Here is a 27,847-nt window from a genome sequence, read left to right as displayed (position 1 = left end):
TCAGTGGTGTGACATTTGTGTTTGAGAATGTCAGTTTTTATCCAAGTACAATTGGCAACTTGGCTATTTTGTGATTAGTGAGCAAAGCTTTTCTTAAATCTTTGCTTTCTACTTTTTTTTCTTGTAGAACCTTAATTCTGTGGAAGGCTCAATCCAGAACCTTCTGTCAGTGCTGTATCCGCCCTTCAATGCCACCGCTCCCACTCTGCTCAGCCAGCTCTTCCAAATCATCGGCAGTCGTTACCAGGGAGATGCCCTGCGGTGTTACCTGGACTTTCTGGTTCCAGCCAAGCACATCTTAGACACTGTGCAGCAGGCTGCATGTGTAAGTCACTGACATGTGCACTACAGTTGTGTAGCTAAACAGACATTTCTTAAAATGGAGAATCTCTGCCTTGAAATCTTGAGTATTAATTGCTCAAAGTAAAAAATGTGTCTGTTTAAGTTAATGTATTGTCTTTGCCTTTGTTCCCTCTAGGCTCAGTACTCTGATGGTCTGTTCCTTTGTGAGGGTTGGCCTCTGTGTTTACGTGACCAAGTTGTTGTCCACCTTGCTCCCATCGACCCCCTGTTACTTCAGCCTGGAGACTTTTATCTCCAGGTGTCACCGTTCTGTGACCAATCAGCTCGCATCGTGGTCTGCAGCCTCCTGGAAGAGGCGGGGTTTGCAGTAGAGGCAGAGGAGACCCCAATTGATGAGACCTCTTATCCTTGTATATTCAGCCATGACTGGTTAGATGACATCAACCAGGACCGCAGTGGAACGCCTCTCAGACAATGTTTGCTTGCCACTGAACAAGGCTTAGTGAGGTTACCATGGGAACGGGTGGCCGTGCCTGAATTTGTGGATGTTCCACGAAGTGCTGGGAGTAGTATGGCCTCTGCTCCTTCATCATATCCTCCGTTACCGCTTCCTCTTCCTCCTCCTCTTCCTGATTTTCCAGATAATTGCTCTTATAATAAATCATCACCTCTTTCTTCTTCAAAGGAATCTGTAGTAAAACAACATCCTGTTACTACTCAGGATTCAACTTTAACATCATCCTCACAACCGTTTGCCTTCACTGTGGAGACTAGAATTTGTCCAGCAAAGCACGGCATTGCTGTATCACTTTGCCTGGTGGATACTAGTGCGGATACATCGCGACTGGTTAAAGTTAGAGAAACTGACACAGAGAGCAAGCCAATAGGCTGGGTGTCCCCTAATACATGGGACAGCCGCTTCACTGGGATAAATCCAAATACAGCCACAAAAACAAGCACTGTTTCAGATACACGCATCTCTGCAAATAGTAGTATAACTGAATGTAAAGGTGAGAATAAAGGTGTAATTGTTCCTGAAAATACATTACAAGATAAACAGAAAGATACAAAGATGCAAAATATGAGTAGAGGTGGGCCAGTAGCCCAAACTTTTGCTGAAGGGGAATACATTGATATACTGCAGGCCAGCATGCTTTTTGGTAAAGATCAGTCACTCACTGAAGAACAGGCACATGTGCAAATCCAACAACAAAGTGACTCACAAATGCAACGATATCCACATAGACAAAGTCAGCTAGCCACACAATTGCCGCCGTCCACACAGTCACAAGTGCATGAGACGTTACCCACAAAATCACAAAGTCATTCTCGATCTGTGGATCCTTTATCATTGAGTTACAACATGTCTGCCCAAGCAGGACCTCCATCCACTAATCACCATTCCCAAACACATCTCTCTTGTTGTGACCCCCTTGAACCTTCCCAGTGTGCCCGCACTGTTCACTTTGCAGAGAAGCCCTGCACCCCATGCATGAAAAGGCGACAGGGTGGAAAGGCTACCAGAGCTCAAGAGCTGAGATGTCGATACAGGGACTCCTACCAGGCTGCTATTCAAAACCCTGTCACTTTTAGAACTGAGAAAGACAGAGGGAATTTGTTAGCTGTGGTAGAGGAGGATGGTGATTTCTCACAGTACGATAAAAGACAGGGACAACTTGGGACCGAACCAGAAGATCCGTGGTGTGATGTTCAAGGAATACGATGTGACCAGCATCCTCCCTCTCTCACTGAAGACATTTGTGAGGAGTCTGGGGAAATAAACACTGTTTCACATTGGAAACCAGGAGATTCTAATCTTTCTCCATCTGTGGAATACAGGAAAATTAGTACTTTGCAATTTGTTGGGCAACCAGAGCATATATCTGAGAAGAATTCTGCAGCATTTAGTGATGCACAATCACCCAAATCTTATGGTACCATGCACAATGTGAAAGGAACAAATTCAGCAGCAGAAGCAAGAATAAACACTAATGTTGTGTCAGGTACAAATGGTCCTATACATTCAGATGTGTCTTCCAAGCACCACAGATTACCACTGAGTTCAAGGGAAATTTCCGGGAAGCATTTGACCCTCAAGCCTCATGAAAAGCTACAAAACAGAACCAGTTCAAACTTGACATCTCTAGCAGCACCACAAAACGGAGGAGACACTGTATCAGACAGAAGATGTTCCTCTCTCTCCACAGCAGTGGTGGACACCTCAGAAAAGTGTGAACTGGTTATTGTTGAAGGTCAAATTATCAGGAGAAAAGAAAACCTTAACTCTCGTCCAGAGGTTCCCCAGCTACATGTGGTTAAATGTAAAAACAGCACAGCATTTCGACTGGTTTCGCCCAAGATTAACAGGAGGATGACTACAGGTACAGAGTTCTGTTCTGTTCCTGAGTTTGCCATCAGATTTGGACCAGTTTTTATTATCTTCATTCTAACTAAATGAAAAGCACTTTTTGCAGTTGGTGAGAAGCCTGGCAGTACATTTATATCAAGTGGAAATGGCCATCAAATGGAGAAGCTGTCAAAGACTGATCCACCTCCAACGACAGAAATGCAGAGGGTCTCCCAGCGTGCCTCTGCTCGTCCCAGACCTGACCACCTGCCCCTGGGACCCCCAGACCCCAGAGCACACCCTCTTTATCTCGGTGTAGCATCTCTCACAGGTAATTTTAGATTCACTAAATAAGATCTGCAATTAACTGTGCATAGCACAAAATAGTTTACTCCTGTATCATATTCTTTGGTGTGCTGCGATCAGTTGGTAGATTCACTGTCTTTGTCAGATATACTACCAACAATGAGGCATTGACTACCATATTTACCTAAAGTTTCCCTCTTTCTGACTGTTTTGGGAGGGTCACATGGCTTATGGAAATCTTCATTAACAGAGAACATCATTTTAGATGTTTCCTTTCTGTAACTCCTCCAGGCTGCAGAGACAGGACAGGCAGGGCAATAATTGAACTTTATGGAGACCACCAGGGATGGCGATCGGCTGTAACAAGCCAGGAGCTCTTCCAGATGCTGCTCTACTTCCACTCCATCACCAGGTAAGGAAGAAGAAATTCATTTTACATAAAAACAGGCTGCAGGACAGTTTTTCTTTATTTGTTGTATCTCTGTTGTATTGTATTGTAGGTGCTTGAGTCTTTTTTCAATGATCCAACTGTATCTTCTTGTGGGATGTTTCCAAACAACTTGCAAGAAGACAAACTTGAACAACTGTTTTTAAGAGTAGCATAGTTTACATGGGGCTTTAAGTATCAGAAAATATCAGGAAGGTCTCTCCAGCAATATTCTGGTGTAAAGCTGGTTTACCACATTAAAAAAGGTGTACATATTTGCATAGTTTTAAACCTGAGGAAGTATCTGCAATCCAAATTTTTGAGCTTATTAGCTTATGAAAATATTTAATAGAGACGTCATGCAGTTAAATGTAACAAGTTAAGTTCCTTAAAAGACAGTTTGAATAATTACATTAATCAATCTTTAGGAATCTTAAAGATTCATGTAATCTTTAACAGAGCTACTAGTAGGGTTTAACTTATTTGAAAAGTTACCTTTTCCCACTCTGTGTCTGTATTCAGAAAGGAAATCAGAGAAGCTGGGATGACGCTCATTTTTGATGCTAGGAGGACAAATCCACAACCACAGCTGTATAAGGCTTTGATGGCTCTTCAGGTAAAAGGCAAACTGACTTCTGCATTTCAACAGAGCACAGCAGCTCTGAGTTAGCTGCTGTTTGCATGTTAACACCTGGCTTGACTAGAAATTGGGAGTGAAATGTCAGGTCATTAATTATGTATCAGCTCCACGAACAATCCGTGGACAATCCACTGGGCAGTGGTGTGAAGGTTAGCGTTGTCATCTCACAGCAAGAAGGTTCCTGGTCCCAATCTCATCTGGGGCCTTTCTGTGAAGATTGCATGTTTTCTTCATGTATGGGTTCTCTCTGGGTACTCCTGCTTCCACCCACAGTCCAAAAACATGCATGTTAGAGTGTCATGAGTGTGAGTGTGCATGGCTGTTTGTCTCATTTGTTTCTGTGTTGTCCCTGTCATGGACTGGAGACCTGCCCAGAGTGTGCCCTGCTTCTCGCCCAGTAGCATACTGGGACAGGTTCCAGTCCCTCATGACCCTGAATGAAAATGGATGGATGTTAACATGACACATAAAGAATCAAATTATTGTGTTATTATTAGTCCAGCCAAAACCGGACTTTTGAAATGCATGTAAGCATGTTAGTCAAATCCAAATCCTACAAAACTGAACTTTTTGTGCAAAATCGGACCAACCCACTCAGATAATGCAGTTGGAGATCAAATCACATGTATGTGTACACTGAACTAGAATCATATGAGCCTAGGCGCTCTGAGCTTGCTCCAAAGTTCCATCTTTTTGTATCCTTTTATAAAAACAGCAAAGCAATTGTTGAATTCCAAATAAAGCTGCTCTTACTGACATATTCTGTTTCTTTTGTCTGACGGTTAAACAAAGGCCCGCAGAAAAGCAGCTCATTATGTCAATATATGTCCGTTCCCAGTCTCTCGTAGTATTTCCAGACTCTACTTGGAATAACACACAGCCACACCCTGATGTGACCACAGTCACATTTGACAAAGAGCACCATTCACCAAACCACTTAAAGATAAGTGTCCAGTGAATTTGGCTATATTTGCTTGTAAGGTTATCCCCCACAGAGAACAAATGAAGCAGCAGTATGTAGTGAGTGTTCTTTCACACAGTTCACAGCATCATTGTGTCAGACGTACTTCGGTCTATGGTGGTCCAGTTAAAATGCCAAGTTTAAGCTGTGACCACCGTTCACCTCAACTGTTTATGTAACTGTTATGATTGTTGACATTGCTTGTATTTATCTAACAAAATTGTTATTTGTTTCGATAATGTGTGGATGGATTCATTTGTTATGATGAATAAAAGCGAATAACTCAAAAACAAGTGGTATACGTACACCTAGTGGTGCTAAATTCTTGTCTATTATTCTAATATGAATTATATTTTGTATTATTATTGTTATTCTAACTCAAACTGTTGATTTTTACAGATCAATTGATCAGTTATTGATTGATTAATTGTTAACTGGTTTCAGGAGCAGTGTCCCAGTGCCGTAAATAGTTTTGTACTGCTGGTGGACAAAGAGAACAGCCTTCGGCCAGAAAGATGTCCTGGGATACAGGTCAGCTTTTTTTAACTCATTATTAAAAGACATTGCATATGTTTGGATTACCGATGAAGGCAATTACTTAAAGTTGTCTCTAATCCTCATTAACCTATAGACAATATATAAAAAAATATAATTTTTTTTGTAATAGATTAATCTAGTTGGTAAAGATATAAGGACTTTCCGGTTAATATGGGATGTGTAATCTTGAGGCAGACGGATGTGGTGACATCGATGAAAGCCTTGCTTAAACTGGTAGAGGTGAATCAGCTGAGCTCCCGTCTGGATGGCACGCTGTCTCACAGCTACTGTGATTGGATGGAGCTGCACCAGGTGAGACACTTACACTAACAGATTACCTGTTTCTGCTTGAATTTTCTTGTTCTCTCTCTAATAAAGTGATGCACAAATTGCTTCTTCATTGCTTACAATTTACACGTCAAAATCGTTTATTCTTAGAGACTCTTCCCATTTGTTAATGATCTTCATGAGGCATCCAGCCTGCTACTAAGAGCCATCAGTAAATTAGAGGAACCCCAGATGACAGACACTGTACAGGTAACTTAACACCATCCCTCAGCTGATTTCTCTTGTTGCTATTTAGAGTGTGAAAGGTTAGTTTATCCAAAGTTATATACTCTGTCATCACTGATAACATGATATGCTGATAATAGCTTTTGTAGCCATCAAGAATATCAGTCTAGGCACATGGTAAACAATAGGAAAACACAGGTATCTATTGCATCATTTTGAAATAGTTTTTGTCTAACAGACTGTGCAGCAATGCATGATGGATCAGAGGACTCTGATGAGAGATGTCTTGGAGGATATCCGATTGGTCAGACTGCAGAGGGAGGGTGGGGCCATCCTGGCGAGGCTAAGGAAAGAGAGTGACTTAAAATACCCTCACTGTGAGGACCTAAGGTATACATCAAAAATCCTGCTCTCACACTGTAGGTTTGTAAAGAAAATTCTGAGGTTTTGCTGTGACTTGATTCAGTGTTCGACTTTTACAAGATTAAGACTTTTAATTGAAAGTGTAAATCACAACTTTTTAAATCAAAATGCTACAACATCACATTTGAATCTGCACAGAAAATGTGGAGTCAATGATACATACAATAAAAGAGGTGCAGCAAGTCACCTTTTTATTTTCTGTAAAACTAGCCGTTTTTCATATAACTCTTCTTTTATCAGGTAAGTCACATCTTATCTTGAGAGGAGTTTCAGAGCACACTAAGAAAAATGTATGACTACATGTATTAGTTGTATCTTGAGTCTTTTTTCCCTCTCATACAGTGATGCAGTGGACTCAGTGACCAGCCTGTATAACCACGTGGAGGAGCAGGCTCATGTTCTTGTGCAGAGAACCAACATGTCACTGGAACACCTGGAGTACCTGGTGCAACTCAGAGAGATGGAGGGACACTTCAGACAGGTTCATTATACTTACTTATACAATATAAAGTTGTTCAGATGAGACATTTCTCACTTTTAAAACATTTTAATATTTGAGAAATATTTGAGAATGATGAAGAACGCAGTTTTGAATTTTTGTGAATCAAAATCTAAAATCTCTAGTTAAATTAAACACAATAATCTTGTTTTTCTAACACCTAGATCATGCGATTGATATAATTAGTTCAGAAGTGTCTAGAAATATTGACAATATTTTTCTTTTTCCTACACTGAATTACATCGCATTTTGGTGCTGATGGTTTAAAGTGTAAGTTTAATTATCTTCTGCCTGTGCAACATGTACGATAAAACACTACAGTATTGATATTTGTATTTAAATAAAAGAAAAAAACAAGGAAAATTTGAACACTTCTTTCAAAGAAAACACACACATAACAAAAAGACATTAAACTATATGTAAAACAACAAACAAAGTCACTAAAGTGCTATCATTGAGCAGTTTATTAGATTATTAAAGTCTGTACTACTGTACACGAGCCAAGAACTTCAATAAGTGATACTGGATGTCAGACTGTAACAGATATCGCTGTGAATACATGCATCACAGCTTAAAGTTCTATACTGAATATAGTATTGTCATCCTTCCTCTCTCTGTGCAGATTCTGCAGTGGTTTACTGTCGAAGGAGAGCACCACCTGCTGGAGGCTGAATCAGTCGAGGAGTCGGGAGACAGAATGGAGCAGATCCTCAACAGCTTCACTGGTTTTCTGATTGAAGCTAATGTGAGTCCAAGTTTGTGTATTTATTCGTCTCTTTGTATTTGTGTTTGTCTGTAGATCTAGCTGTCTGAATCTTTCTGTCCTTCCCCCTCCAGGACCGCAGACACCATTCCATGTCATTAGTGTCAGAGGCAGAGCGGCTCCAGCAGAGTGGGCTCTCCTACCCAGAGACAGACATTTTCCAGAATTTTGTCTGCACCTTCAAATCAGGCCTGGAGGACTTCCTGTGCAGGGCAGAGGCATGTGGCCAAGAGCTTCAGATCATGGTCAACGTGTGTGATTTTTGTGAGCAGGTGAGACAAGTTTTCAAATTGAAGTTTAAACGCAATCTTCCTCTACTTGAGAAGTATTTGATGTAAGTTGCAGCTCTTTTGATTGTCTGCTGGGACTATATTGAATATTTAAAATCTCTTACAAATAGGCTACGGCACTGGCCAGTGAATGCATCGAATACCTGAACCAGAATCAATCCAGATTTCACCCAAAGCAAGACCATGACAGAACCTCCCAGGTCAATCAACCAATCTCCCAGCCAGTACAATACCAAAACCAAGATTCCAGCCCCAACGCTGCATCCCTTTGTCAGTCGGATGTTCGTGCAGCACACTGCTCGGGTTCAACCACCACCAGTGTTTTGCCATCTTCTACTGACAGCTTCATTCTCCAGGCTTTCAAAGAGAGGTTCCTCCACTTCTGCCCAGAGAGATTCCAGGAGGTAAAGGTCCAGGCCAGCGCCCTGCGGGGCTCTCGAGGGATGCGAGTCTGGAATGTTGCTTGGCTGAAATGTCAGGAGGCTCGGCAGCAGCTTCAGGAGAGGATGCAGGATGTGGATGAAGTTTACCACCAGCAAGCAGATTGGAGTGAAGGTCATTTTATCGATGTGGTGAGCACCAATGTTGAGACAGCATCTCCTGGTGGACAGAATTTGGTGGTACAGTCAACTCCTGGGCCTCGGCATCCTCAGTGGGAGAGAATCGTATCAGGAGCGGTGGATTTAGAGAAGAAAAGGCCAACTCTGAGTAGTAACAGTCCTAATTTAACTACTGTGGCCTGCTGTAATGTTATCATCAAATCTGAGGATAGCAGTGATGCTGGGATGAGCAGGGAGTCAAAGACCACTCCAAAGCTACCTCACAGGTAATATTTTGTTGGTCCATTCATTCTACTTATTTGACCAAAGAAGTTCCTTTTGTTGCTCTCTCCTGCTGTTGTGACACTCTCATGTTAAAAAGGGTTTCTGTGACTTTTGAATATGATACTGATTATTGTAATTAGAGCAAAATGATATTGTGATTTTCTTTCTGATATTATAATGTCCCCTACATGGGTCCAAGTCACATAAATCTTTTAATCCAATAAATGTTTAGCCCTGACTTGACAAGAAATAATTATTTTAAAGAAAAGATTAATCCTGTGAGACTTGATCACTTGACATCTTGAAAAGCGATCACATTCTAGTAGTATATTGTAAATTTTTGTGTCCAGGATTATTTGATATAACCCTCCATCAGAATTTAAAATAAAGTCTGACCAAAGTTTCAAGTTGATCCTCTGTTATCCACCGTTAGTGGGCTCGAAGAGATCTCATCTATCTGACCTTTTACTCAGATTGAGTGTCTTTTTGTAATTTTTTAAAAGGTCAACAAAGAAAACAGAAAGGGAAGCGAGGAGGAGACAGACAAGCAGGGCCAGAAGCGAGAGAGATGCCGCTGCTCTCTCTCAGTCCCAAACTGTCGGCTGCCAGTGGTTTCCATGGGGACGGGGTCTTGGAGCGAGGTCAGTGAGCGAGGACTCATGCGCTGCAAGAGTCGCAGCAGTTGGCTCATCGACTCCTCCAGAGCAGAGGACTCGACCGCCATCGTCTTGTTCCCACCGCGGTCAGCCGTCATGTCGAATCCTCCAGGAAGCTCAGAAGTTTCAGATCTCCCGACACGGGAGCTTCTGCTCAGACGACTCCTGTATGAGCAACCAGGGGGCTGCAGGGGGTAATGGGACTGTGTGCTGCAAACACTCCAGCCTACCCATTGGGAAATATGAGGGAGCGTTTTGTGCAAGTCCACAGGAGAGTCCCAGCAGTGCGCTGTAAGTTTACTCTGTGAGGATGAGGGTTGGCTTTACTTACTGATAAAAATTATCTTTAAAATATTTGATTTGCAAAGAAGTATTTGATGCTATGATCGTTATTTTACAACTCCTGGAAATTTTAATGAGTGATATTTCTTGGGCTCTTTTTTTCCTCTAAGCTGACAATGAAGAGGTACAGGTATTGTCTCTTTTCTTTCCTTTCTATTTATTTTTTCATCATGGGTTGATTACAGAACAGGCTTACCAGGCTTTAGGGCTTTTTTTAGCATTGTTGTGATAGTTTGAGATGTAACTGTTGCCTTTGGGGAATTATGCGTGTTTTCTTTTTATTATTTTCTTCTATAAAAAATTATGTTAATGGTGGCATTTTAGCGCAAGAGAAGTTTCTCAACAGAACAATAAAGTATATTTTATATTTTATCTTATCTTACTAAATTAGTCTAAATTTTGCTCATAATAAAATCTAGCTGTCAAAATGATCTTTAAGACAGCTTCTTCTTTAGGACAGCAAATCAAAATGTGTAAACCTGTTCTCTCCCATAATCCATCCACACTGCTTGTTTCTGTCATATCCCAAAGCAAGTAGTGCGTGAAAGGATTAAGGGTATCTCTGTCTCCTTTATGAAAAATCCATGTGATTAAGGGAATTTTAAAGAAAATATCAGGGATAAGTTCTGTGTCTTAACAATACCATAAAGAAAGTTTTCATTTTGTACAGAGAATAACTAGAAGAACACTTCCATGGCCAACAGTCTATTCTTCTATGACATATGAGTTTGTAAATAAAATCATCAGGTTTTGAAAGTCCACTCTATTTCCAGAAACGCTGACACAAGTATTAAACTTAAACTAAAATTACAGTCAGTGTCTACACTGACCAAATTCTCCAATTTGAATGTTTGATGCTAGCAAAACACTTAAAAATAGTTGGTAGAGGCAAATAGAGACTAAAAAGTTGATAAACATTTGCAAGTAACAGCCTTCTGGAAGATTTTACAATAAGTTGATTTGTTGGTGGCAAGTTGAGGGTGTCAGGATTGGGTATAACAGATCCATCCTTTCCAAGCAAGGATGCTTCATGACTCACTGCTTTGTGCAAAATTCTGTCAGACTCAAAAAAATTATTTCTTAATGTAAAATTGCATCGAACTTTGGTCTTTCAACTTCTACAGTCTGTAATGCTGTGAAAAGATTCAAGGAGTGTGAGGACATCTCATTATGTAAGTATTAAAGATGAAACCACTGTTGAGTGTAATTGACCTTCGGGCCCTGAGGTGTCACTATATGAGAAACAGTTGAGCCACCGTGATCAATATAGCCACAAGGGCTTAGGGGTACCATGGAAAACTATTTTCACTCCTCAGAGTTCGCCAATGCATACAGAACTGTAACCTGAAACTGTATTACTAAAGGAGGAAGCCAAGCCATATATCAACTCTGCTCAGAAATGCGACCAAGTTCTCTGGTCATGAGTTCACCTCAGACAGATAGAAAGACAGTGGATACGTTTTCTGTGGTCAGATGAGTCCAGGTTTCAGTAGATTTAATGAAAACTGACATCCGGTTCCATGCAATAAACACATTCCAGAGCCAATGTATGTTGTGGTATCCGGAGAGGGGGCATGGATGATTTGCATATGTGTGTGTGCCTGCAGTCCGGATCTGTATCGTACTGAAAAAGTATGGCACACACCACAGACTGCAGAGCTGTTAGATTTTATATCGAGTATGGACACGGAGGTCTCTCACAACTGCAACAGCAAGTATCCTCAATTCTCAAGCAAATGAGATTAATTAAAAGGACTGATGCAGTGACACAATGGTAAACATGCCTCCCTTTCAACTTTTTTTGAGTATGTTGCTGGTATCAGATTTCAAACTTGTTTCTTTTTTCTGATACAGTGAAGTTGGTCAGTGAAAATGATTTCTTCTGTTTTTGTTTCTGTTCAATTTTCTCTAAATAAGGTTTGTATTTTAAAAAAATCATGGTTGTTATTTGTCAATACTATGAACTAATGACTATATGATTTTAGGAATACAGATCAAATGCTTTTGTGTCGTTCTGCTGGAGTTAATGGATTGTTGCTCTCTTCGTGTCAACAGGAGGCTGCAGCGTGTCATGGAGGAGCTGGTGTTTACAGAGAGGGAGTATGTGCGCTCACTGGGTTACATCCTGACTCACTACCTTCCCCTGATGGACAGGCTGGACATCCCCCAGGACCTCAGGGGAAAGCGAGGGGTCATCTTTGGCAACCTGGAGAAGCTTTATGACTTTCACAGCCACTATTTCCTTCCAGAGCTGGAAGCCTGTGAGAGGGATCCTGCCATGATGGCTCGCTGCTTTCTCAGACATGTGAGGACTCACATGTACATTTTAACTTTTTTGTTTAAAAATTCTTAGAGATTAATTATTTGATTTGACTTTCTGCAGAGTGAGAGTTTTGGCCTGTACGCTTTGTACAGCAAGAACAAACCTCAGTCAGATGCTCTTATTCTGCACCGGCGCCATGATATCTTCAAGGTCAGTTTATATTTGCCTTATCTGTCTCTTAAGATATGAGACGAAGAGTTCTAACACTGCAAACGTTCCAAGGCTTTTTCTTTTTTTTACTGAATTTAGATACTCAAATAGGAAAAGCAAAACTGCAAACTATATAATTTATTGTTTTGAACACTGGCTGCCCTTTTTACATTACGCTTATTTTATTTGTGTGCTAGTGTTGCATGTAATTCTGCTGCATGACAAAGGTTTCCTTAAAATCCTTCACATCTTGACTGCACTTTATGACTTTATTTCGTTGGTACAAACACCTAATGCGTTTTTGAAGTTTTCACAGAATAGTTTTATGGTTATGTGTCATTTGTATCATCTTAGCTTTACAGACCCACTTTCTTTCACCCAACAGAAGAAGCAGCAGGAGCTGGGAGACATGATGGACCTGTCATCCTACCTGCTGAGGCCCATCCAGAGGATCAGCAAGTACAGCCTCCTGCTGCAGGACATGCTTTCCTTAGCCAGATCATACAGGCCAAATGATGTGATTCAGGATACAGCGTCTGCATCTAATACATACGTGCCTGATCTGACGAGCAATGAGAGGGAGAGAGCTGAGATCCAGGCTGCTGCGGACCTGGTTCGATTTCAGATGCGTCATGGCAATGATTTGCTCACCATGGACGCCATCCAAGACTGTGATGTAAGATATTAAAATTGTGGATTACTTGTATTTGAGCTACAATAGTTGGTATTAACCTATTAACCCTTCTTTATTTTCTGCACCTCCCTCCTCTGCTAGGTTAATTTAAAAGAGCAGGGGCAGCTGATCCGCCAGGATGAATTCACAGTTTTCTTCAGGAAGAAGAAATGTGTCCGCCGCATCTTCCTCTTTGAAGATTTAATTATCTTCAGCAAGCCCAAGAGGACAGATGTTGGAAATGATGTTTATGTCTACAAGCAGTCATTTAAGGTCTGTATTAGAGTCTTTAATAGAGTATGTTCTGTTTAGAGTAAAGGCACTTTTCAAAGTCACATCTCTGAATAGGCAAAGTTTTCTAGTGAAGCCAAAACACAACAATCTGTACAGAATTCCTGAAAGGTAAGGAGAGACGTTCCTTGTTGGTCTATCTCTAAAGTCTAAATTCTTGGTTTACAAATGCTTCAAGATTACAGCTATGAACTGTAGATGAACTGGCTGGGCATGTATGTTAGTACATGTGAGTCCCTGACATGCAGCTTAGTATGGGCTACCATTCACATTTTCCTCCACTAAATAAACCATACTCTTCAGCTGGAACGCCTACTCTGCTCATACAGTGAGAAGTAAGACTAGAGTAAATCCTGTTCTGGCTTTTTTCTGAGAGCTGCGAGCAGACTAAAGGCCTCTAAGTTAGGTTTACCTTTCAGTTTGCAGTCTGTTTTCAGTCTTGTTTAAAACTAAGATTCTGCTGCTCTAATGTGACTCTCAGTGTCGTTTTAAGGTCATATATTACAGCTTTACATATTGAACACAAAAAATAAAGAAATATAAAAAAAAGCATTTAAGATCCGACTTTTGAAACGGATTGCCATTTTCTCCCCTAGCATTCAGAGCTTCCTAATATATTTTGCTTGCTACGTGTGATTATTTCTGTGTAATTTCAGGTTTGTCATTGTGTTTTCCAGACAAATGACATTGGAATGACCCACAACTCTGGTGTGAGCGGTCTGTGTTTTGAGATCTGGTTCCGCAGGAGGAAAAGTGAGGACACCTACACTCTGAAGGCCGCCAGCATGGAGGTGAAGAAAGCCTGGATCACTGACCTGGAAAGATTACTGTGGGATCAGGCTGCTCACAGTAGAGGTTGTCACAACAACAACTTACACTGTATATATATATTTTTTAAAGCATATACCTAGACAATTTACAACAAGCTTTACATGTTTAAAAACAAATTCTTAATATGAACTATCTTCCAGAGCTTCGTTTGCAGGAGAGAGTGTTCATGGGAATGGGCCGCAAACCTTTCATGGATATTCAACACAGTGATGCCGCAATTTGTGATCGAGCCATCACCTGTGTCCTGCCTAGGAGAAGTAAGGAGCTGCACTGCCAACATTTTACTCCATTAAGACCTAAGGCTTTGTTCAAAAGAGTCCTCTAAAACGTGAGGGTCGTGTTTAAAAGTTAAAACAGTTAAAACACAAGCTGAAAACCACTTAAAAGGTTAAACTTTCAGCTTTTGTTCAAAAGTGTTGACTTTGTCCTTATGTTTATCACTGTTTAGAGAAAAAAAAGAATTGTTAACTTGTCTTGAAAATGTTGATCATCACAATCAGGCTTGAGAGGTAAAAGCCTGCATGTTGCACCAGATCTGAATGGTTTGAACTTCAAACTAATTTTAGCACCGCTTAATTACGGATATTGCCGAACATGACTGTTGATATGCTTACCTTTCATTCTTAGTGCCAGTATTTCTGTTGCATAATTAACCCATCCCTGAACCTTTTCTAGTAAATGACAAGATTTTTGTGACTAGCGTAGCAGTGTGTCTTCAGTGTTCATAAGGCTTTGTGACTGGGTGTAGATCAGTTCACTACTCTCCGATTACTCTAACTAAGAATAGAATTGACAGTCATGAATTTGTTACAAACATTCATTCCTGAACAGGACAATGACTTTTACTTCTAGCTAACAACAAAATTTCAACTGTCCTCATTTCTCACTAATATAGCTTAAACATTGATTGCATCTATCTATGTGTGTTGTCAGTCCCTGTGACGTATTGTTCACACAGGGGTTTAGAATATCCTCGACCTCACTCCATTGGTTCCGGCAGCACCGCCTCCACGACCCTCAGCCAGTCATCTTCCTCATCTGGACGTGGCTCGCTGCCCCCTGCTGGTTACCCCGGGAACCCTTCCCAGGGCGCAGACCTGAATCCAGCCATCAGCTCCTCCCCTGAGGCTGTGACTGACAATGAACTCAACAATCATCATCTTCATCAGCATCATCTTCATCCTCACTGTGAACAATGGAAAACTCTCTGTTCGCTGAGTGGGTTCATTTTGGTGTTTTAGATCAATATTATTTTTGTTTACTGTTAACATCTTAGTCCAATAGCACTTAATACTCTAAATCAACATCTAAATTCATTCCAAAGTTACGGTAATTTTAAATATGAGAAGATGTTTTCTCCACCCTCCATGGATGCCATGAATGACATTTGAACGTATTTCAGTTTTGCTATCAATAAAACCTTTCTGTCTTTGTGCTTTAGTGGACAGCACTGAGTCATCTGGGGAAAACATGACTCTGTTCAGCAGCTCGGACCACAGCTGCCTGTCTGCCATCAGTGGAGAGGTAGTGGATGACTCCTCTGTTTTATCCCAGAGCTCACAGAGGAAAAACAGCTCGCCAGCAGTTACCAGAAAGAAGCCAGGTGCCCCCCCTAAACCTCTGCAACCAGCTAAAGCTCAGGTGCAGGAGAAAGTGTAACAACACAACCTGGTGATTTAACATATGATTAAAAAGACAGGGGTCTCATTCACTGATAGTGAAGTAGAGCTTTTAAAGGACTGAAAAGGTTTAAACAGAGCCAGCAGAGCTAACCAATCAGTTTATACATCTATTAAACCAAGACACAAGAAATTAAATTTCCTTAACTTAAATTATTGAGTTGTTTGTTTGACAGTTTTATTGAACTGTAATATACCATTTTTTACTGCATTGCAGGGAAATGAAATTATAATTGGAAAATCTACAGAAGTTTAACTCTGGATCTACAGCAGAAGGTAAAGGTCTTAAATTCAAGTAAAGTTTAAAAAGAATCAGAGCAACTGAATTTGATAAATGTTACTTTATCACTTTTATTATTTTATCATTGGTGATACAATCTGAATGTGTGTGGAGGTAGCCTATATTTGAGTGTGTGAGGCATTATTCATTGTACCAAAATCAAGAAACCAAGCCCCGAATTAAAGAGATACCAAATTAAGGCTCTTCAGCAAACTGGCATTAATATTTAAGTAAATATTCTCTTTAAATAATTAGAAACAGTTCTACACCATGTCTTAAGTTATTTTACTTCCATTCGGTGTCCTTTTGTGCTTTAAATGTTGTTGCAGATAAGCTGTCACGTCCCGCTGAAGTTGCCATGCAGACAGAAGGATCACCTGACTGAAAACATTTTTCTTGGTGCCGCACAGTGATTTTTTACATCATAAGGACTTATTTTTAACTAATTTATGCAGTTGGGGTTCACTGTGTGCATTTTTAGAATAGTATTGTGGGATCTTCTGTTCTTTACAACTTGTTCACATCCTGATTTTACAGGGATCAAACAGGAGAGGGTTTGTTTAGGATTATTATTATTACTGTTATGGAACCAGTATCAGCATCTAGATCCAGAGAGAGCTTTCTCAGTTCAGTGTTTATTCTCCTTTTTACTGGCCAGCAGTCAAAGGATTACCTAAGAAGCTACTTGATGTTGCTATTCAATTATTAGAAGAACTGTACTGTTTAGATAACCAGGTCACAATGAAAATATTGTTGACTTGATACCTAAACAGAGTAGTCCAGCAAGATACCAGTGATGAATTCCAGAAGAGAGTCAGCTATTTGCCAAGAACTCATAGCAAGCTGAAGGCACAAACACTTACAGTGGTTGGCCATAAATGGAGAAACGTGAATATTGTACAAACTTTGATTTATTTTGATTCCTTCATAAAGCTGTTTCTACTTCTTCTACACCTTAATAATGTCTTCAATGAATATTTACTTCTGTTGTTTTCAAACATAGATTTTTATCTGTATAGTCACATGGTTATAATTGTCCCCCTATTGATGATTTGTCTCAAGGGACAGACCACTAACCTGTGAGTTTGAGTTACTCTTGTGCTGCATTTAGTACGAAGAGACGCTATCCTAAATGACAGGACAGCCTTCAAAATGATTATCTTCTAAAAAAGCAACACACAATACAGCACACCAATGAACACACAGTCTGAAAATATACAGAACTGCAGATAAAAACCACTTACTTTCATTTAGGGTCCACTAATACCGATCAAGGTAACAGCTTCACTTTTATGAAAATGACCATTACAAGAAAGTATTTTCCAGATTATTTGAATGGTTTTTAATTGATGTTTTCTTTGTTGAATGTGTAAAATGTTTTTGTAAGCTTTGTGATTTCATTTTATTGTATGTGCAACATGTAAACTATACAAATCACAACAGGAACATTTGTGGCCTCTGTGTTTATCTTTGGTGTGTTTTATTCTGAAGCCATCAACCTTTTGTTTGACACAGCCAATCAATGTGTTTAATGTGTTTTCCACTCTTTTCTTTCCTGCTTTTCTTCAAGTCTTTTTTTTCTTTTGCTGATGGTTATTACATGCAGTGCCAGTTCAGTTGTTTTAATTTTGTTTTGCTGCTTGCTGTTACTTTTCACAGAAATCAGAGGGGTTGATTGCAGTAATACGAGGATGTGTTACCAGACTCACTGTGATCCACTTCCTTAAAACACAAATAATTCCTGAGTGTCACAGCTTCTAAAACATATTACAACAGAGGCTCTGTCAGTATGTCAAGGTTTTTCATGAAATTGGCATAAGGACTCCTGACATTTCCACATTTGGGTTTTAATTATTCTATGCATTGATTATTTTTAATGAATTTTCTGTCACTCCAAATATTACCACTAAAAACTTAATCTTTATTTGATTGCTGTACAAACTAAATTGAAAAAACAAATGCAATCGATTTCCATTCTGTCCTGATTGTACGCACATCCTCCTCCAATAACTTTTTACAATAAAACAACTATGACATTAATTCAAGAAAAATTAATAAAAATATATTTCTTTCTTTCTTTCTTTTTTTTGCCTTCCTGAGAAGAAGGTCAAATGTGTGCTTAATTTTGCATTGTTGAATCTATTCTTTTGTTTTTGTTGAATCATGAAATGATTTATGACATAAACAATTTGAGAAAACACCTTTGTCCCCAGTTTTATTTTTGAGGTTACAGTGTGATATTACATTTCCAAAGATGTTGAAAAGCAGCAAAAATGTTAACCAAAAACAAAGAATGCACCAATCATTTAAATTTTATATTTAATGGAAACAAAAGACAAACAGCATTTGAACTGCTGAAACAGAGTAACTTTTCTACATCGTTTCTGTCGTTTTAGTGGCAGCATATGTTACTCCAAAACCTACATAAATCATTTGGGATTAATGGTGCCTTCACAGATATGCAGGAGGCGTGCAGTGTGCATTATCAATTCATTTGAATGTCCCCCACAGGGGATGAATAAAGTATTTATTTTCTACCATCACATTTATACCATCACAGATGCAGCTGAACTGTGTTCTGATAAAAAAGTCTGGTGGTTCCTGGTGTACTTTTTTTCTTTTTAGGAATTTCAGACTTCCTTTTTGTCAGATTACGGTTTCTTTCTTCATCTCAGTTCATATTAAAATAGATGTTTTTTCCGAAGTGTTTCAGAGAACATGCAATGATTTCTTGGTTTTAATGCTGCATAAGGGTCCTGCAGATCACAACCATCAAGAGCTGTTTGTTTGACATGTCTTTTGTGTCCAGAGATTTCTCCAGATTTTCTGAATTGTTAAAATATTATGTAATATAATCATTGATTAAATCAAATTTCCAATTTCATGTTGCGAGATGTAATCTGTATAGGTCTAGAGGTGTGAAACTTTGTTTTTTTTCACAGTTTTGAATTGAATTTATAATGATGTGTTTTGACATTTTAGTTGACAGTGTTCATTGTTTTGAGCAGAAATCTTTCTAAGATAACTTTGCCACTTTGTAACTTATTAGTAAAAAAGGAAGGAGTTGCATAAGTCTGTCTGCACTCTCTGTCTAAAAACAGAATTACTGATGTGAGGACTAGACAGAAGGGGGCGTCTGTATCAGGTTTCACTTGCTACAAATATCCTACACTAGCTGGTCATCAGGCAGTGAGCACGACTGCGGCTGAACTTTAACTTTCCACAGAAGTTGAGGGACAAGAACTTCAGCACAGACATGAGTCAAGGTGAGGAGGAAAGCCTTTCTGTTACATATTGTGGTCATGAACAGCTTAAAATACAGCCTCCCTTTGGGTTACTGCACACACATTATTTTGAATTATTGAGTATTTGATTGAGAGTCATAACTGAAATGTGATGTGCAGGAATGGTGGGTGACATGAGATATCTCAGATCTAGAAAACCAAATAACATTGACCCTGCAGTGAGGAATGTTTGCTGGTGATTTATTGTGATGGAAATGTGAACAGGGGGGGGTTCAGTTTGAATGAAGACGTTTGACGTCAGATTTTCATGGTTTTAGTTGTATATATTTTTTTATCTGATGTGCCACCAAGTTTTGTTTTCATTCTATTCACATACAGTCTTGGACATTGAGCGCTGTGATCTGAATATTAAGAGCAACAGCAGCAGCCATCACACAGAGCTGTATGGAGAGGAGCGTTTGATTGTCAGAAGGGGACAGCCCTTCAGTGTTATCTTACACCTGTCACCAGGCAGCAAGGAGTTCAAATTGGGTGAAACAAGCTTCACATTTATTGTTGAAACTGGTACTACTCACTCACTATTTTTTCCTTTGATTTTATGTGCCAGAAAATATATTTGGATGCAGAGTGTATTTGCAACGGTCCCACATAGATTTGTGTCATTCACCTGTGTCTCTCTAGGTCCACTCCCCCGAAAAGAATCTGACACTAAGGTTTCCTTCAGTCCACAAGACACCACAGTGGACACTGAGTGGAGTGCATCTGCCACTAATGATCCCACTGGAAACACCTTAACTGTCTCTATCAGTTCCTCCCCCAATTCCCCCATTGGGGTGTATTCTTTGACTTTAGACCAGTTGGGTCAGAAAACCATCTTAGGACAGTTCACTCTGCTCTTCAATGCTTGGTGCCGACGTGAGTCCGTAAAACTGTCTTCTGTGATTTACAGCGACTTCTTTTTTGTTTAAGATTAAATTGGCTCATTTGCTGTGTTTCATCTCTGACTTGTACTGTGTTTCCATATACAGTATATACAAAGGAAATAGTTTTAAATGGTCTGAAGGTTTTGGTGTTTTCTCTGTAACAACTAACAGAAGACGCTGTTTTCCTGCGGAGTGAGTTAAAGAGACAGGAGTATGTTTTAGCACAACATGGGCAGATTTACAGAGGAACAGATAAAAGGATCAAAGGGAAACCCTGGAACTTTGGACAGGTACATAAACATATATAATATATAAGGTTACTTTTTTTAATCACTTTTTGTCTGTTCATCACTAATTCTATGTTGAGGCGGTTAATTATGAAGTATAATTTTATATCTTGAATTTACATAAACCACTTGTGACCTTAGTCAAACCTTGTTATTCAGCGAGTTCCTTTCTGCCCCACTGATCTTAGGTCTAAAACTCTGTTTTTCTGCAGTTTGAACCAGGAATATTGGATGTCTGTCTGAAGATTCTGGATGACAACCCCAAATTTGTTTCTGATGCCGATAAAGACATTTCTGCCAGGAGAAATCCCATCTATGTGACCAGAGTGCTGAGTGCCATGGTACTACTAATTTATTCATTCATTCATTTTCCATCTCTGCTTGATCCTGTTGAGAAGCTGCCTTAAGGTGAGATAAAGAGTTCTCCCTGGACAGGTTACCAGTCCATCACATGGCCAGCGCAAATACAAATGATACAAAGCAGTGCCCTTACATGCACCAATAACACCAAATAAGTCTGGTAAGAAGAGAAAGATTAAGAATAATTTGATGATGATTTATTACCTCAATGAGACACTAAGGACAGAAAGTAACAGGCAGTTATAAGGGATAAAGAGACTTCCAATACAAATGAGCTTTTGAAAGTGACATAAACAGGATACTGACTTAGCATGCTGCGCAACCAAAGCACTTTGGTCCCCTTTTGTATTGACATGTGAGGTGGAAGCATTTAGAAGGTTTGTAAAATGACTGCATTTTCAGTATATTCTAGAGTCTAACAACTGTAAATCTTAAATTAAATCTTAAAACTAAGCATATAGAGTCATAAAAAGGAGACAGAGAAACCAAGGATGCTATCCACGAAAGCCATGAATAGCCATCTTTTAACTAAAGATTACCATGGTGCACCGGAAAATTCTGCCTGCTTTTCTGTATTCAGTTTTTGTCTCTCTGTAGGACAGCTACTCCCCTTCTGTGGGAACTTTCTCTTTCACCCCTGGCAACATTTGTGATACAAAGCAGCAGAAACAGAAGCAGGACTGCTATCAGATTAACAAAACACCCATGAGCACTCTATTACTGCTGGTTGTCAAAATAGCCAGAAAGAGAGATTTTTATTGGGTGTCATGATTCAGAAGAAGTCATTTTACAATATGTCAGACATAATTTTAGACAATTTGATAAACGTGACAAGATTAAATACTATATGTAGGTTATAGAAGGTATAGTGCTAAGAATGTACTCACAAAGCTAATATCACTAATATGTTGAGATGGTTTTCTTTAGTTTTCCCCCTTCAATTATTTTTTCTGTCAGAGAATTCTTTTTTTCCTTTGTCTTTACAATTTCTTTGGTGACTGGACTATTGTACGTCTTTCAAAGGGAACTTAAACTTAGTTTTACTTTCACATTGTATCTATATGCATATGGAATTTTGAACCTTTTTTTATCAACACACAACAGAAACAGCAATAAAGATTAGAAAGTGCTGTCTAATCAGATCACAAACAGAGGAACTCTTTGAACTTCCGGAGTCCTGAAATAGAAGTTACTGAAATTTCCTCAAAAAACTGCTCACGTCTGCCTTAATTGGTCAGCTCCAGTGGCCTCAACACCCATCGCCGAGCTCTGTTTAAGTTAAGAGGCATTTTTTTGGATGGAAAATTACTCCGACTGTAAAATAAATCATGTAGATTTAAAACTGCTTTCCACGAAATGCCAAAGTGTTTTCACAGGTCCTGACTACTTTTCACTTGTGATCCTCCTCTGATGTGATTCCTCTTTTCTCCCCTCTGTCTTTGCCCACAGATCAACAGTAATGATGACCGAGGTGTGCTGGTGGGGGAGTGGGAAGAGTTTTCAGGTGGGACTCATCCTGGACTGTGGATCGGTAGCGGGGACATTCTGCGTCAGTGGGCAGAAAGTGGTCCAGTCCGCTATGGCCAGTGTTGGGTCTTTGCTGCCATAGCTTGCACAGGTTGTACAGTGTAGATTGCATTCAGTGCATTTAAGGTGACTGTATTGACTGTATGTGTATTCAAACAGACATTTCAGAAGTCTGTTGAACTGTTCCATCCATTTATTCTTGTTTTTCTTGGGGTTTTAATCTTTTAGTTTTGTTTTTCAAAGATAACAATCATATTTCATAATGCATTCTCTTTATTTAAAACGTAAAATGCAGAGATTCTTTTTCTATTTTACAGTCTATATAATAAGTAAAACAGCAATCACACAGTAACTATGACAGAACCAAGAACCATTTATATAACTTCATACTACTTTAATCCTCCACACCCCCCGCACTGCCAACAAATCCCAGCCTTCTAATCGAAAGCCTAAATTTAGAGTCTTATCTCACAGCTTAATTTTTGTCTGCTCTGTTTAACATTTTAGATAATGTCTTCGTTGATTATATTTGATGACAGACACTATCTCAAGCATGTGCTTTAATGTGGTGTATTGATGTAAAGTGGCTCTCCTCCTCCTCCTCCTCCTCCTTCAGTGTCCCGTGCTCTGGGCATCCCGTGTCGAGTGGTTACTAACTTTGGATCAGCTCACGACGGTAATGCCAACCTGATGATTGAAAACTTATATGATGAAAATGGTGAAAGGATTCGTGGAGACGACTCAATATGGTGAGTGGTTACACGTACAGTGTACTGTGCAAAATGATACAAGTTAGTGCGTCCTGTTTTACATTGTCATATGCCTTTAATCCTACATCATGGAATAAAATGGTGATGTCATCACCTTTCTCTTACAATTTTTTTTCTAGGAACTTCCATGTTTGGGTGGATAGCTGGATGACTCGTCCAGATTTGGGGAAGGAGTTTGATGGATGGCAAACAAGTGACCCAACACCCCAGGAGAAAAGTGATGGTAATAAAGAAACAAAAGACATATTGTAAAAAAAATCATTCCCGTATCAATTATTCAATTCTGCCATTAAGATTGCTCATGAAGAGTCGCAGGCAATGCCACAGTATTTGAACACAGCAGTCACAGGTATGGCATACATCACACTTATGATAGCTGTGTTTGGCATGTCCACATTGTTCTTCTCAGACTGCTGTCCTTGACTCTGTGAAAATATTCAGTTTTATTTTTACTTCCGACCCTGACACAAATCATCGGTCCTCTCTGGAATTCAGATACTTGACTCACACACACACACAAAATATGACATAGATGTATCCATTTGCTAAATGTTTATATTTGGGATCTTATGACCGTTTACTACTACCCCATTTGGTATTAATATGCCGACAGCTAAATATTCCTTTTCTGGATGTGTGATGCTGTTAGGTGTTTTCTGTTGTGGACCTGCCTCACTGAAGGCCATCAGGGAAGGAGAATTGACCATGAAATATGACACACCATTTATTTATGCAGAGGTGAGTTTAAGCTCTTGTCTTACTCTAACACAATAAAAAAAATCCAACATGCAAACACAGTTCTTGTTCACACTGTTGACTCTGTAGACTTTGATGGTTTCATTCAGTCCTAGTTTATTGTTTCAGTTACTGCCACATATTTTAATTTTAACACTATGTTTGTGCACGTACTGCATATGAATAAAAATATCTCTTTCTCATGTTGTTAGTTTAATGCAAGTGGAAAATTGTTTTATAATGTATATTGCCTGTTAGCAATAAAGTCTGTATATTCATATATTGTTTGGTGCCATCTTGTGTATGGACTCAGGTCAACGCAGATGTTGAGGACTTGGTACGCCTGTCTAATGGAAAGTTTGTCACCTTCAGTGGATCGACTAAGTCTGTTGGACGTTTTATCAGCACCAAAGCTGTTGGTTCAAATGAGAGACATGACATCACACATCAGTACAAGTATCCAGAAGGTACAACAGTGACACATACACATGCCTGACTCCAAACCACAAATTAAGTTAAAACCACACCAGTTAGATCAACATTAATTAGAATTAAACAAGTTTGTGGTTTTCAACCAGTGCTATTACTCCCTTTAATTCGTGCTGTTATGTTTTAGTTTTTCCCCAGCATGATATTATCCTCCTCCTGATGTGAACACCACATCAGAATACTTCAGAAAAATCATTTGTAAACCTGATGGTTTTCAGGCTCGAAAGAGGAGAGGAAGGTGTTTGAGAAGGCCCGGCACCACAACAAGCTACAGCAAAAAGGAGAAGAGCCAGGAATTCATCTCAAGGTTTTTGTGCAGTTCATTTATGTACTTGGACCAGGGAAAATATTCAAATAGTGGTTTCTACAAATAATGAAAGATTATCTGAATTTATATTTTCTTGACATAGCAATGGAGCTACAGAAACAAATGTACCCACACTGCAAAAAACAAAAAACATAGTAGCATATACTGTAGGTATGTAAATTACACAAGGAAAGCGTATGCTCCCCAAGGGCAAATGCCTTGTTTCAGATATTAAAGAAACAGATTATGCTGCATTAGCTTTAACACACTCCCAAAACTTTGATGTGGAAGTTTTTATAAGATTTGGTTGCAGGTATATTTATTTTCCTGAATATTCCTGAATATTAAAGAACTCTTTCTATAATATTTAATAGTTATTTGCCTGTCTTTAGTCTAGATGTATTAAATATCAAAATATATATTTTAATGGATTTTTGGAGGGATGTTTGATCTAATTCTCATTTAAGATCAAGCTCGCTGACAACATGATCGTGGGGTCAAACTTTGAGGTGTACACTATTATCAAGAACAACCACATGGAGGCAAGAGCCTGCACCTTCCTCTTCTCTGCCAGAGCAGTGGGCTACAATGGAAAAATTGGAGAGAGCTGTGGATTTTTGACAGAAAAAGTAGAGATTCCACCTGAAGGAGGTTTGTTCTGGGCCCAATGTGAGCTCTTGACTCTGCCTCATCTGTCAAAAACACTGTGAACAGCAAAAATATATACTTGTACATGTGTGTCTGTGTTTCCAGAAAAGCGTATTTCCCTCAAACTGGAGTATGACCTGTATGGACAAGCAATCACTTCTGACAGGTTGATCCAGTTGTCAGCCATCACCATCGACAAGCAGACCATAGATTACCATAAAGCTGAGAAGACTATTGTGCTAGATGAGCCGGAAATAGAGATCAAGGTAAGGATACACAAGATGTCCTTTTTTTTTACATTTATCTCAGTCATCAAAAAAACTAAGAGGGAAGAGGGAAGAATTGTCCACATAACTCAGAGCATCCATAAAATGTTCATTCAGCTGTGTTTTTCTGTTTATTCCATTATGTTTGTATGTCAAGTAGCAAATGTGTCAATACACAATTTAATTTGGATAGCTCAGTGGCCCAAACATTGTTTGAGCTATTTTACCAAAACTGCGTTGCTTTTTATGTGATTTCTGGGTCTAATTCACTCAAAATGTCAGTTGTAGCTTGCAGATGAATAATTTATCATTTAAATCATTTAAATAATTTAATTAATAATTTAATTTTCTCGCACATGTCCAGTTAGAGATCAACAATGTAGGATCACATCAAGCAAAATAAAAATACACTCTGCACATACAGTACCACCCCTCTCATACCTCATTCTCCCAAGCATGTAGAACTATGTGGGCACCAAAAAACTCAAAACTCTCCTAAACGGTCGCTCTAGAACAAGTGTTTTTGTTCAAGGGATATTTAAGCTATTGAAATCACATAACTATTCAAATGTGATGGAAAAATTCATATGGACTCAGAGGGGCTGACTTGAGGTAACTTTTTGTAAGGAGACATCATTCAGAAAAGTCTTGCATCAAACTGAAGCGTGATGTGTGTTTTAAACACAAATTCAATCAGAACTAAACAACCAAAGGAAACTATCAAGTCCTTCAGATGGGTCAAACTGTTGCTTCAGTGGTAAATGTCAACAGTGTCTGGTTAACAATACAGTTACTGCCTGTCGTAGCTATATAATGTTTTATCATCCCTAAATTTTCCATTACAGGAAACACAACAATTCTCATTTTCACATATTTCTGTTCAAATCATAGTTATGTATTGTATTCTATTTTCGCCAACAGATTGACCTAAATGTTGCATACTGTAAAGATTATTTATAATTTTCTTCATTCTCATCCAGCTGTGTGTTCCTGGACCTTGGACACAATTTGTCCTTTAAATGCTCGTCCACTTCCACTAAAGACTTTATCTGACTGAAAGTCAGTTATGAAGTAAAAGATAATATTTATGTAAAGAGTCTGATGTGCTTTGACTCACCTTCTTAAGTATTGATACTGACACTGTTGTTAATAGTACAACTCAAAGAATATTTGAGCACAAGCACTGATCCTTTCTTTTTTTTGTCTGGCAAGTTATTTAATTGTACAGTCTTTAATGAGGCAGCACTATATAATCCCTTATATAATGTAACCTGACCTCTTCTCTGCAGCTGGTGGCTGAAGCCACATTGAACGAGCCTGTGAGAACAGAGCTGACCCTGTTGAACCCTTTACCAGAACCACTGCTGGACTGCAGCTTTACTATAGAGGGTGTTGGACTCACAGACGGAAAACCCGTAACAGCAAAGTATGCAATCCAACAACAGTTTTTTAACACTGTTTTGTCACATTTAAACCAGATTGAAGTTGATGATTAGTTTAATGTAGATGGTCATATTTTATTTTGATTAATTGTGATATTGCTTAAGGCAAGTTCCTAATTTGTTCTGGATGCAGTTGCTCATTATAAACTCTTGATTCTTACAGGATTGGGACTGTGGGCCCCAAAGAAGAAGCCAAGGCCAGCATTGAGTTCAAGCCAACCATTGTTGGCTCTGGTGCACTCCTGGTGAACTTTGATAGCAACAAACTGAAGAACATCAAGAGCTTCATCAGTGTTGTTGTGAGAGAATGAGCCAATATACAATCAAACAGAGATAACAGATTTTATTTTCTTTTTACTTTTTCTCTGTTTTTTTTCTTTTTTGTTGTTGTTGCTGATGTTTAAACGATTAACAGTGTTAAATAATTAACCAATGGCACAAAAGGACCTGAGACTATATCTTTTTAACAACTTATAATTTGTATCCACTTGATATACTAGAACATACTACATTATTAAACTATCCAAACAAATAACCTTTGTGCAATCTTCTTTAAAAAGGCAGGTCTGTGTTGTGCCTCTGCAGTGAGCTGCAACAGAACAAATCATTTGCAGAATAATCAGATAGTGTTATGGACTCAGTTCTTTCATTTCTATAAATAATGATTAAGGTTGTATTTATTTACATTTGGCAATAATCCATTGTGAATATAAAGACAGACAAAGTTGTGCATACTGTACAGCTGCTTTTAGGCACAGTGTTTAGTTTCTTTGTGGGCATTTGTGAATCT

At 39.0% G+C, this 27,847-nt stretch overlaps 2 protein-coding genes across 2 annotated transcripts in view; both read left to right on the top strand.

The window, feature by feature from the left end:
• LOC140271926 (pleckstrin homology domain-containing family G member 4B-like) overlaps positions 1-18,171 on the top strand; it is a 29,234-nt gene extending 11,063 nt beyond the window's left edge. Inside the window, exons 2-25 of the mRNA XM_072367221.1 lie at positions 128-325; positions 479-2,684; positions 2,778-2,981; positions 3,248-3,368; positions 3,906-3,999; positions 5,429-5,515; positions 5,717-5,833; positions 5,960-6,058; positions 6,273-6,424; positions 6,800-6,938; positions 7,579-7,701; positions 7,794-7,991; positions 8,120-8,835; positions 9,337-9,780; positions 11,887-12,136; positions 12,215-12,304; positions 12,690-12,980; positions 13,080-13,250; positions 13,946-14,123; positions 14,240-14,356; positions 15,033-15,317; positions 15,541-15,740; positions 15,996-16,054; positions 16,388-18,171. Coding sequence (XP_072223322.1) covers positions 128-325; positions 479-2,684; positions 2,778-2,981; positions 3,248-3,368; positions 3,906-3,999; positions 5,429-5,515; positions 5,717-5,833; positions 5,960-6,058; positions 6,273-6,424; positions 6,800-6,938; positions 7,579-7,701; positions 7,794-7,991; positions 8,120-8,835; positions 9,337-9,780; positions 11,887-12,136; positions 12,215-12,304; positions 12,690-12,980; positions 13,080-13,250; positions 13,946-14,123; positions 14,240-14,356; positions 15,033-15,317; positions 15,541-15,740; positions 15,996-16,034 — 6,519 coding nt within the window. The 3' untranslated portion in view covers positions 16,035-16,054; positions 16,388-18,171. The remainder of the gene's footprint in view (positions 1-127; positions 326-478; positions 2,685-2,777; positions 2,982-3,247; positions 3,369-3,905; positions 4,000-5,428; positions 5,516-5,716; positions 5,834-5,959; positions 6,059-6,272; positions 6,425-6,799; positions 6,939-7,578; positions 7,702-7,793; positions 7,992-8,119; positions 8,836-9,336; positions 9,781-11,886; positions 12,137-12,214; positions 12,305-12,689; positions 12,981-13,079; positions 13,251-13,945; positions 14,124-14,239; positions 14,357-15,032; positions 15,318-15,540; positions 15,741-15,995; positions 16,055-16,387) is intronic.
• Positions 18,172-19,220: 1,049 nt separating this feature from the next.
• LOC140272287 (protein-glutamine gamma-glutamyltransferase 2-like) lies at positions 19,221-27,592 on the top strand. The gene is made up of 15 exons (XM_072367680.1): positions 19,221-19,324; positions 19,682-19,867; positions 19,985-20,218; positions 20,398-20,516; positions 20,726-20,854; positions 22,323-22,491; positions 23,017-23,149; positions 23,290-23,393; positions 23,820-23,908; positions 24,219-24,372; positions 24,613-24,701; positions 25,169-25,352; positions 25,455-25,615; positions 26,905-27,041; positions 27,221-27,592. The coding sequence occupies exons 1-15, from the start codon at positions 19,315-19,317 to the stop codon at positions 27,366-27,368; spliced, it is 2,046 nt and encodes a 681-aa protein (XP_072223781.1). The 5' UTR covers positions 19,221-19,314; the 3' UTR covers positions 27,369-27,592.
• The last annotated feature ends 255 nt before the right edge of the window (positions 27,593-27,847 follow it).

Source organism: Leuresthes tenuis, unplaced genomic scaffold, assembly GCF_036924035.1.
Source record: "Leuresthes tenuis unplaced genomic scaffold, fLeuTen1.0.hap1 SCAF_16, whole genome shotgun sequence".
In the NCBI taxonomy this organism is placed as follows: Eukaryota; Metazoa; Chordata; class Actinopteri; order Atheriniformes; family Atherinopsidae; genus Leuresthes; species Leuresthes tenuis.
Note: the sequence above shows the minus strand (reverse complement) of the source record. Positions and strands in the feature narration are given on the sequence as shown.

Excerpts from the sequence above, each read along its gene's own strand:
- LOC140272287 (XM_072367680.1), top strand. Across the intron at positions 19,868-19,984 it reads CACATTTATTGTTGAAACTG|GTCCACTCCCCCGAAAAGAA; the intron begins GTACTACTCACT and ends GTGTCTCTCTAG. Across the intron at positions 24,702-25,168 it reads AGCCAGGAATTCATCTCAAG|ATCAAGCTCGCTGACAACAT; the intron begins GTTTTTGTGCAG and ends TTCTCATTTAAG.